This window comes from Trachurus trachurus, assembly GCF_905171665.1.
Source record: "Trachurus trachurus genome assembly, chromosome: 6".
NCBI classification, from domain to species: domain Eukaryota; kingdom Metazoa; phylum Chordata; class Actinopteri; order Carangiformes; family Carangidae; genus Trachurus; species Trachurus trachurus.
The window spans coordinates 560,514-572,518 of NC_139897.1; the positions used below are offsets into that span (position 1 = coordinate 560,514).

Below are 12,005 nucleotides of genomic sequence, written 5' to 3' on the forward strand. Positions count from 1 at the left end.
TTGGATCCGAGCCCTCAGATAGTGACTGTAACTGCAGCGGGGCATTCATGGAGCCTCTTATGGCTTCCCTCCCCAGGGCCCGGCCATGTGGGCTACGGAGCAGGGAGGTGTGAGCGCGTGTCGCCCTCCCCATCAAACGGCTGTCAGGCTCGGCTTATTATGGGAGCTGCAGGGGGTCGGCCGCTGACCTGTGGAGTGACGCCCAGCGTGGTGGCTTCACCCGGGGGGGGCTTTGTGTCACCCTCACACCCACCCTCCCTCTCTCCTCCCCCCTCCCAAAAGACACACACACACACACTGATCTCCTGACCTATTGCCAGCATCATTCATCCTCTCACACAAGTCGTGCATTACATCCATGCACACACACACCTGTCAAAGACTATCCACACCTTCCGAGGGGCCCAGGCAGAGGTTAAAGTATAAAAGTGAGAGCGACATAAGAGGAAGGAGAGCGGGAGAGTAACAGACAGACAAAGAGTAAGGGGGGGGGGGGTCAGTGAAAGCATCTTCCAGCAGACCTCCAGGCTTTGTCACCTGTTTTTATCAGCTATGGATCACGCAGGCAGCCCCTGCCCTGACACCATCCTATTTCTCCAAATGTCAGCGGCGATGTCAGAGCTGATATCTCACGGCTGAGGGAGGGGTGGTGGTGTGTGTGTGTGGGGGGGACTGGACGGTGAACACATTGTGTGGTACTGATAAGAAGGAGCTTGTGTATTCTGTCAGGTCCTCTCTCATTTCACCAGCAGCGAGGAGAGGGAGCTTGTTTTTGTCACCATCCTGCAGCAGCGTGTGAAAACACACATCCCTACATCTCTGATTCATGAATAAATGAAGACGATGTATATTGTCTCTGCCACTCAGAAGTGAGAAATAGGATTTCTTTTTGTTGATCTTTTCAGGTTGTTTGGTGAAGCTGGCTTGGACTTGGGCTTTATTCAATAATGCAATATTTGATCACAGTGGGATGATAAGAACATAGTATTTTCCCATTCTACACAATGTCGTCCAAATGAACCAGTAATTAAAATCTAAATGGGTCACTGAGGCTTTTGTTTCACGCATCATAAATAACAGTGGGACACTGCACTGAATGTCAGTGTGATGTTGTACATGATATTTTGCTTATATTGTCATATATTCATTCATATGGGGAGAAACTAATATTGTGATACTGATATCACACAGATACCTTAAGCCAAGCTGTCAATATTTGAGAACTGAGCACTTTCTGACACATTAAAGAAAATATCTGATTTTTTTCACTGTAACTTTAAACATTCATGACTAAAAGAGCTACAATTTAAAGGTGAAGTATGAAAACATCTGCTGTACTTGGACAGTGTCTTTGGTCGGCAGCGCCTCCCTGAAGGTTAACCATTTGTTCAGTTGTTGGGCTGTAGCATCGCATAAGCTACATTTTGTAGCGGTAACATTGCTGTTTCCTGAATCCAATAGATTTTCAGAGGAAAAGATCTTTTATTGTGTTGAAGCATCCAGACAAGATGCATTTTCCCAAGTGTCTGTGAAGCTCAAGTACTTTTTGCTGGGATCTGAATAAATCCAACTAAGAATCAGTAGGTGGTGGTAAGTAATAGATGAACATCCACACACTTGTAGCTGAAACTCTAGGATTTTTCTTGTGGCCAAAAATTTGTGGCAGTAAGCTGAACAACAACTGTTATCTAATAAACAATACTGTGTGACTGACAGATATTGATCACTGAGACAGCACTGACTTAGCATGAGGTCCAGCTTAGGTTAGCGCATTTCTCTGGGGGTTGCAGCTTCATTTAATGAAGGGTAACTGGTAGCTTAGCGCAGTACTCTTTTCATGTATCTCACTCAACGCTGCCTCTTAATTGGTTGTCGAATGCCAAGGGGGAGGGTCTTATCTAATATGAGCCCGTCAGAAAATAATTGAAGGAAGTCAGCAAGCTGCACAGAGATAAGACAGACTTTTGGGACATCGGCAAACGAAAAATAATCCCACAACTGTCAAAATACTGTTTTTAATTCATGGCTCGTTATAATTTCTAATTTATTTCCCCCCCATCAGTGCCCTGACCCTCCTCAAATCACCGAGATGAACAACAAACACAGAAATCCCCAATCTGACATAACCAGAACAGTTCTAGCGTCACTCAGGATCACATTAGCCAGTAAAAGCTTCCTGGGAAAAATAAGTTTTCAAGGTCTTTGAATTACACAGGTCCATTATTTTTCCATAATTGTTATATTTTTCCTCACAAAAATCCCCTCCCTCCCTCCTTTCCTCCTTCCTTCCTTCCTACCGTTCTTTCCCCACTAACTGGGAGTAGAGGGGAAGATGCGTTCTCATGAATGCCAATAAATTAATGAGGGCCCTTCTGTCTGCTTAAACACAGATAATCAGCTAAGAGGCGCCCTGGATGCAGATGCACAGCCTCATGTGTGTATCCCATAGTTCTTTGTTTTCATCAGTGTTTGTAGAGAAAAGCACAAGCTGTTGGGACTGTTTGCACTCCACACATGACACACACATACACAGACACACACACACATGCAGAAATCAGGCACAGAGACAAAGCAATTTAGACAAGGACACAAATAATTCTGTGCACACGCGCATATTTCCATAAACAGTCGTGCAGACTCACACCAGAGTTGCATGTGTGTAAAGGGGGTCAGAACTGCTTTCAAATGCATAAAGTCATGTTTTAAGTTACACTGAGGACAACAAGTCACGGCTAATGATAATAGAGCAGAAAAATATGCCTCCTTTGTCCTTAGTTAACTTGCAGATATGGTAACAAACAAAAAGTCGAGGACATTTCATATCCCACAAGATGAAGTAATGTTGTTGGCTAGCTCTTCACACACAAACACAAACATACAAGTCATCCAACACGTTCAATTCATTAAATAGATGCTCAGGTTCACTAGGGATTGGCGGTGAGATACTCAGCCATGTAGTTCATTTCCTCCGTGGTTCCTCCGGTCTGATTGAAGTTGACGGCCTTTGATCTCGACGAGCACGCCGAAGTAAAACATGCACTGAGACGAGGCTCAGTATTACTCATGGATGACACCACGCTGATGTCATCCTCATTCACCACAGTGAGACTTATACCCACACTGAGATTACTTTTATCCCAATGAATTAATGAGGCGGTACAAGTGAGAAAAAAAGGAAGGTGAAGGAGTATAATGACCTCCAGGACTTTGTTTGCTTCTATAATTGGTTTCTTGTTGTTTCTGTGCACGTAGTACATAAGACCATCACCTCCTATCACATAGAACAGCAAACAGCCAAACAAGTTTACTTCCCCCGTCTGACACCTATAGCAGTGAGCTCTGGAGAAATTTGTTCTGTGATGAACAAGCTTCGGTTCCTTAGGGAAAACGGTATATGTCATGGTTTGTTTGTGCGGCTCCTCCTTGCTGATAGCTGAGCTGAGAGAAATCAGCACAGACGGAAACACATACGGGAGATAAAAGTAATTTTGAAGAGCTCTGCTCAGGTTGGGTTGGGAAGGTGTAAGGAAACGAGGAGGGTGGTGGGGGGGCTGTTCAATTGATATGTGGCTGAAAAGGTCAGCCGGGTTCTTACTGAGATAAGAAACAGATGAAAAGGAAAAGGTCAATTCATCAGCTCCCTCTTAAATCCCCTCTTCTCCTCCATGGTGAGATTTAGTGAACTGGCTGATAAAAACCCATTGACTTCATGTCTTGTGGCAAATGTGGCATCATTTGTATCCGTGGAGAACAGTACACGTCTGGGCCAAAACGTATGATCCCATCTTTACTTCCTTCTTTGTTTTTGCCTTATCTAAAACAACAGCATTTAAATACAAACCACTGCAATCCATTACAGAAGCAGTCAAGTGCCTGAATGTGCAAATTTCACTATGAAATCTCCAATTATACGGTCAGAGTGCAGCGGTTATGCAACAACCTGCACCTCCAACCTGAGGAGTATAGAGTGCCTCAGATGAGAGAGATGGGAGCTATAGAGTAAACAGGAATACACAGCTTCTTGTAAACAGTCAAAATTGAAAAAGATCATCTCAGCAAACTCAGATCTCAATTTCAGCCACTGGAAATCCAGAGACAGGCAGCAGCCAAGCTCACAGACGTCCATTTGTACTGTAATCAAACATGGTTGGCTGACAGATCAGGCGTCTGCTTAGAAGCAGAGAAAGAGCATTGGAAATGATGATGGGAACGGAGCTGACTCAGAAATATGGTTCTTTCGATTACAGTGGCACAGAGAGAATTTGTGAGTGTATGTATTTATCCATCTGTCTGTCCACGTACCTAATGAGAGCTTTCTGCAGTCTGGACCTTTGTGTTGCTTGGAGAAAAAAAAGCAGTGCAGAAAACCAGGATTATATTTCATACTAATCTTTCCTGGGTGGACACGAGATCAATCAAACTGCGTGTTTTTTTCCCCCCACCCTCTCTCCTCCACCTTTTTCTTTACTGCTATCAATTTCAATGGTTGAGGGACATCCTTCAAAAAAAACATAATGGGACAAGAAGATGGATGAGAACATTTGTAGGTGGCTGTCTGGACGTGGCGCTGAAGATGTGTGTCCAGATTTTTACCGAGCTATCTCTTCTCTAGTAAACTCCCCTCTGGAAGGGTATAGCCAGGACAGTACGGCGGAAACAACTCGAGTCTCTTTTCTTTCTTCTTTTATTTATTTCACACACAGTATCGATGGTTAGCCTGCCTGCTACAGCTAACTTTTCACCGTGGGTTTAGCTTGACTAGCTTTCTTAGCTCTTGACTAGGTTTGACTAGCAGTCCGACTAGTAAATAGGTTCGACTAGTTTTGACTAGGTTGTAAACCTAAAAGGTAAACACAAACACAAGATGTACTGTAAACATTATACAGATATTCATATTAAATGATTTCTCGTCCACAGTTACATTGAACATTACTCACCGACAAGGCGTACCGGTCCTGACAATAACTCACTCAGAAATGAGGTAGAGAAAAAAAGGTCTATGCCTTGTGGCACACTGCGCATGCTCCTACGCACGCGGTCTGGGAGTGCACTTAACACGTATCACGCGTGACAATGAATTAACAGCAACGGCTGCTGGAAAGTTCTACAATGTGGTGGGGGCTGAGAGTACGGTTCAGCAGCCTTAATGTACCATCAAAGCCATGAATACATGAAGTGGGAGGTCTGATGGTCTCAAAAGTATTTCCTCTGATGTAATTTTCCATTTAGGCCTGCAACTCATTCTCATTACTAAGGAGTGTGCAGAATATCTTCAAATTAGTCAATGTATCACTTATTTTGCAGGAGTCCTTTGACACCAGAGAAATTAGGCAAAAGTTCATGATCAACTTTTTGACAGTGGACTAATAAGTCCCAGAAGACGACCATTAGGGCTATATGTGAACTTCTAGGGTGTAGGGTTAGTATCAAAAACATTAAATCTATATGCGAACTGATATTAACTGCTGAATTTGTATTTTAATAATCCGAATAATAGTTCACACAATAGCAACTTAAATGCAAAGATACAGCCCAAAGTGTTTCACAAAACAATTTTGAGAGGAAAACTTTACAAATGAAAGCAAAACAAGTCAAGTCATTTTTATCTATAAAGCGCCAGCTCACATCTCAAGGCCCAGAATGCTTCCTTGAGGAACTCCATCATCAGTTTCATAGGCTTTTGTGTCTCACACTTTTTATTCTAGTGAAATAAACTTCCCGATGAGTCAGAATGAAACCACAAAAAGTAACCTTTTGTCAGTAGCCTAAAATCCATATTTTCAACACTGTCATGTACTTGTTCTGGTCCAACCAAGAGTCAAATAACATCTTCTGAGCAGAAAATAAACTTTAACTTCCAAAGCTCTGGTGGACTAAAATAGTTCTTCTCCCACTTTGCAACTCTACACGCTACATGCAAGACTAATGCCTCTGCTTACACAAATGTGGCCTGGAATGTGGCGCAGGCTTTCTGCATGTGATGATCCATGAAGCCCGGTGCACTGCAGTTTGCCAGCTCTTTTCTCAGAGCGCCTGCTCCTTGTGATAGCTGCTCAACCTTTTTATTGAATGCGTATCCATTACACACATGGCCAGTGGTGTCCCAGAAACGGCAGCAAGTCAGCTGTGTCCTCCCTGGACCGTCTGCTGGTCCACAGGTTTTCACATCTGGTGCTCCAACACAGAAAAGACCACAGCAGGACGACAAAAACTCCTGGGAATCTCCCTCACTCCGGGAACAAATGAATTCCAGATTCACTTCATTTCACATGTGTCTGTCCCATCCTGTCAACCTGCTGACACATGCTCAACATGACATGGCTAAACTCCCAGCTTCCATTACAGGTGGCCTCATGAGCTCCGTCACACCCCAGAATTCATGAACACAGCTTTCTGGTTTTTCTAGTTAGCATATTCACTATGTTTTTGTTTCCTGTAGACATATACTGTATGTGTGTGTGTGTGTGTGTGTGTGTGTGTGTGTGTGTGTGTGTGTGTGTGTGTGTGTGTGTGTGTGTGTGTGTGTGTGTGTGTGTGTGTGTGTGTGCATGAGCTGTGTGGGTGCTTCATTCTCATTCATATGCATCAGCAAGTTATCAGGGAGTGCTGTGCCTCATTGAGCCAAGAAGCCGCTTTCCATTTATTTCTCAAATGCAGCAGAGAGACAGAGAGAGAGAGAGTCTGCTTCTGTCTAATAAAACTTATAAAAATGGCTATGCCACTTTAAAAACTTCTGGCTACAAAAAAGAAAGCCTGGTTCATTGGAAAATTACGAAACAGGATAATGAAATATGGAGGCTCTATACACTCTGCACTGTTAAGGATGAAATTCATTACCCAGCAACATTTAGAGCGGCTGTCTGCTACCGTTAGCCGAGCGGCGGCGGCTTAAGGTCGTCGCTAACTGCCGAGCGCTGACAAGCTTTTGCTGCGATTGTAATTTGAATACAAAAACCATTGTATCAGAAGACATCGCTGCATGGCCATCAATGCATCGGCACACTTGCTGGCTGCAAAAATCTCATCCTACCCGCATGACTCTGAGCTATACGCTGCGTCGCTTCCCTCATCAACATCTGCCATCCCTGCTAATTAGCCCAAAAAAGCCACACATCACTGGGTTTCAGCGGTGCACAAACAATGTTTGACACTCACGAGGGGGCTCGCGGACACAATGGGAATTAAAAAGCGCTGCCAGATCACAGAATGAATCAACTACAGTCTGTTATTGTCTACACAAAAAAAAAAAAAAAAAAATCACTTGCAGAGCCTGGTGGAGAAGCTGTAAAGACTCTGGCTGACCGCGGTGTGAGAGCTGCTGAACTTCAGGTCAGAAGGTTCAACGAGGTTTCATCCTTGTTGACCACGGATTAGGTAAAGATACTACTACTACTACTGCTTCTCCTTAGCACAGAGGACAATCATTGCAAGGTTAACCAGAGTGGGAATCCAGCAGAGAGCAGCCTGGAGCAAAGACTGAAACAAGTGTAATCATGGATGATGAGAGATCAGAGGAATCAAGAAAAGAGAGAGAAAGACAAAGAAATGAAAAGGGGGGAAAAGTACCACAAGCGATGTCACAGATTTTTACTAAATCAGACAACTGTGGGACAATGACAAGGAGCATGAGCAAGCAAAACTGTAAAATTTGAAGATGCAGGACAACATTCGGTCAATCATCCCTTTCAGTGCTGGGTACACACCTATGGAATACTTTACCACCAGAAATCAAATCCCAAACAGAATTAAAGATGTTTAGTGCTAGAGCTAAACATTGGCTGCTTTGGCAGCAGCAGAAATGTGAACATTAACTTATCTCAAGTCACTGTCAATACAGCATTTTACTAATGTTTAATGTATTTAATTTGTGCAATTTCCTAATCTAAATTTTGTAGCTGTGTTTATTTATTCATGATACCTATTCACTGTATTTGTATTATTACACTTATTGTATCCTTCTTTAGCCTGACCAGGGACAAAGACTGCAAATTAGCTGAAGCTAGACGTCTTGTATGCATCACATTTTTCATTCTTTGTGGCAATGTGTATCGTCCCTGTTAAATAAACATTAAAATAAAATAAATAAAGTAGGACTTTGGAAAGTGAGGAAAAATAGCACGGCTGCAGTGTGATGTGCTTGTGCGTGTCTGTCCTCTTGTCCGGGCAAGAAAGCTGATTCAATAAATTTAAAAAAAATGTCAGGCCTTTGCGACGAGCTTCGCAGGTCAGCTGAGAAAGGGTGGCCACATTTCCATACAGAACACCCGCAGCCGTGAGAACAGAGAGGAAGGGGGAGCCAGCTATAGTCATAAATCTCCCACAGCTACCGGGGTCAGCCAGAGGGACAGAGTGTCAAAATTGTTTCTGGGTGTGAAGGGAAGGGGAGGAAGGTGTCTAACCCACCACTGTGACTGACTCCTGCTCCCCGAATCAACCTGCTGCAAGGCCGCTCAGTCACGCTGTGGCACTACTTCTGCCTCATTTGCATACACACACACACACACACACACTCATCGACTCTGCATAATCAGCGGCGGGCGTGTGTGTAATATGTCGAGGCGTGTGCGTTTCAGACGGGCAGGACAAAAAAGACAAAATAAAGAACTGAGAGAGGAGGAGCTGAGCGAGCAGACAGATGAGACGATATGTGTGTGTGTGTGTGAGAGAGAGAGAGAGAGAGAGGATTAAGCTGGTGGTGTTCTGAGCGGTGAGCGGTCCCGCTGTCACAGCACACTTCTACCTGACCACAAAGACACGGTGACACACTTGTGTAGCTGCAGGGAGAAAAGCGCCACTTTCTGGAGGAGACTCTCTTTTTTTCCCCCTCCTTCTGTCTGTCTGTCTCCCTCTCTCCACCAGCAGTGTTGTTTTTACATATTTACTGCGCTGTTGAGGGTGTGCTGCTTTTCTTTGGTCTCGGAGGACGTGTGTGAGAGTCTGCATGGATGTCTGTGAGATGAGGTGGTAGTTTTTTTTTCACTACCTGTCAAAGCCAAAAAATCCCATGTCTCCTTTCCCTCTCTTGTCCTCTGCTTGTATTAACCCTCCTGTTGTCCTCCTGGGTCAAAGAGGGAAGGACGAAGGAAGGAAGGAAGGAAGGAAGGAAGGAAGGAAGGAAGGAAGGAAGGAAGGAAGGAAGGAAGGAAGGAAGGAAGGAAGGAAGGAAGGAAGGAAGGAAGGAAGGAAGGAAGGAAGGAAGGGAAAAAAGGAAGGAAGGAAGGGAAAGAAGGAAGTCAAGGAAGGAAGCAGAAGGATGGGCAAAGGGAAAGAAGGAAGGAAGGAATGGAATTCTTTTTGTGGAAAGAAGGAAAGGAGAAAGGAAGGAAAGAAGGAAGGATGGAGGAAGGGAACAGAAGGACAACAAGAGGGTTAATGCTGCTGTCCTTCCCTTAATTCCCCTCTCGACCCCCCCTTCTCTTTCCTTTCCAAGCACTTTCTCCACCAACTGCATCTTTAACAGCTTACTCTCTATTCCCATCCCGGTCTTTATCCTCTATGCTCTATATCCTCCCGACTCGCCTCCCACAGCGGTGATCAGGAACTAGGTGCTGATGTTGCATCTCCTGCCTGAACCGGCTCACAGTATCAGTGGGTGGACACTACAGACGAGGCAGAGAGCTGCTGTCAACGGGGTGAGTGTGCCCTGGAGACCACGTAGCCCACATGGTGGATGCTGATCCCCTCTGCTGCACCACACGGAAAAAAAGGAAGTCTACGCTGTTTCTTAACAACTGGTGCGAAGAAGAGAGCCACGAGCCGAGATAAGCACCGAGACAGCACTATTTTTATGGTCCTCCCGAGGCTGCAGCGGCTACCTACTCATCCGTCATGGGCTCTTAACAACCCCTGTTTGTTTGCTAATATTAAAACAGACCATTAGTGGATGCAGCCTGAGCCATGCAGCTGCAGCACAGCTCTCTCTCTCTCTGTCTCTCTCTGTGGTCATTCAAGCAGTTTTTAAAATCGGACCAGCACCAGAGTTTCAGAGAGAGCGTCTCAAGTGAAGTGAGTAGCTCACGGGGCTGAAGATTAACCCCGGCAGGTTTACCTCCCCCCGTCGCTTCACATGGGCAGAGAGAGACATTCCACGTCTAATTAATGCACAGGATGGTTGTATAAAACAGCTAATGAGGCTGTGATCACAGTGGTGTGAAGACAGGCGCTATCCGAAGTGTGTGTGTGTATACGTGTGTGTGTGTATGTGGGGGTTGAGCACTACTCCACTTCCACGAGACACTGAGCCTCACAAGTCATTAGCCTGTCACAGGAAGAGAGCGGATAGGGAGACTGGAGGTGCTTAGGTGAATACTTGTTTATCTCAGTCTATTGTTGTTAACCAAGACCCCGTGTTCACCTGCTAAACATCCAATGAATTGACTCCATGTATAAAAAAAGAAGCAGGTCATGGATCTCTCATGAAAACAACATTTCCCTGCAGTTGCGTCAGCGGTCTCGCAAAGCATGACTGAGTCTGGAGCTGTAGGAGCTGCAGAAACTAAAAATTGTGTTTGAGTGCCGAGATCAATATCATTAAGTGTTTCCGTGAAGGGAAGAAAAAAAAAAAAAGAATCCACCAACACACCGCTGAAGTCTGTCAAAGTCACAGCACAGAGACAGAAAACTTTTAATGACCACGGTGTGTTCGACGACACGTTTTGATCATCATTCAAGGACACACAACGAATTAGCACAGATCCAGACTACAGTACCATGTGTCCATGTGGCTACCATGCTTGTCATCTGCTCAGAGGCTTGTTTTCTATTAAAAAGAAAAAAAAACTTGCTCCCTCAGCACAGTCCCTTCAGCAGGATGAATGGGCTGCACGCAAGATGCTCTCTAAGCAACTGCTCATTACTCAAAACACATCTGCTGGCGAGTTTCTCCAATTTGTCGCCTCACTTTCATTTTGTGTCTTAATTCACTCACTCATATCTTCTCCCATCTCCTCCATAAAACACCCCGCAACAACGCTCCTGTCTTGTTTTGGAACATCTTTCCAAAAACAGGCAACAACAGCAGCAGCAGCAGCAGCCTCAGCACAACACGCATAATCAATCACACACATGCACACAACTGCTCACCTGTGCAATCTCATACAGCAGCTTGTAGTGTTCCTCTCGCTTCTGTAAAGTGCACAGATTGCAGCCCATTATAGTAGTCGTGGAAACGCCAGGCGTCCAATTCTCCCCGAGTAGTGGTGGTGGTGGCAGTACGGACACAGGGGGTCAACCCTCCACACCGCTGCTCCGCTTCTCATCAGTCACTCCATATGGCAAGCATCTCTTTTCATGGCATCCCATTCACACATTTCAGACAGTCAGAGGAACAAGAACACAAGAGCTCCAGCTGACTCTCACTGATGAAGGTTTCAGATGTGAACGCTGTGGCAGCAGTGGTTCAACTGGCAGCCGCTGTTTCAGCATCAGCCCGTGTTGTCTCCTCTCCTCTCTCTCCACCGCTCTCTCTATTTCACAGACTCACACACATGCACACACACTGGCACGCCGGAGTTGAGACTCACTGGCTCACTGAGACACTCCCCCCTTTCTTTTCTTCCCCTCCTCAAGCCCTGCATGGCGCACATGACTATACGCTGATACCAGATCATGAATAATGAGGAGAGAGAGCAACTGTGATATTCATGAGTGAGGCGGAGGAAGGGGAGGGGACTGGAGGAGAGGGAGGAGTGTGACAGAGCGGGAGCGCTGCTTCATTAAAAGTGAGCCACAGTTATACAATAGGCTTCTTTGTGCGAGCAGCTCCTGTTCCTGTGATGAGCTTGGGCAGGGCTGACTGCTGCGGACCGAGGGCTTCTACGGCCAATGGGTAAAACTACTGTACCTGCATCTGAGGCTGTTCACTGACACTGAGGGGTTCTGCTTCATGGCTGGAGGTTGTTGTTGCCATGTGCTGCTTATTTCTGATCAACATCATCAGTCAAACTGGTTAAGCTGGAACTATTAAAATCACCCACTGAAGTAATGAATAAATCAATTAGTCAATC

At 45.2% G+C, this 12,005-nt stretch overlaps 1 protein-coding gene across 1 annotated transcript in view; it reads right to left on the bottom strand.

Moving 5' to 3' along the window:
- The window catches only part of LOC310987840 (PDZ domain-containing RING finger protein 4-like), a gene marked incomplete at its 5' end in the record, with an annotated part of 72,048 nt that extends 60,897 nt beyond the window's left edge, over positions 1-11,151 (bottom strand). The window contains one exon of the mRNA XM_083974294.1: positions 11,083-11,151. Within this exon, the coding sequence (XP_083830420.1) occupies positions 11,083-11,151 (69 nt within the window). The remainder of the gene's footprint in view (positions 1-11,082) is intronic.
- Between the last annotated feature and the right edge of the window lie 854 nt (positions 11,152-12,005).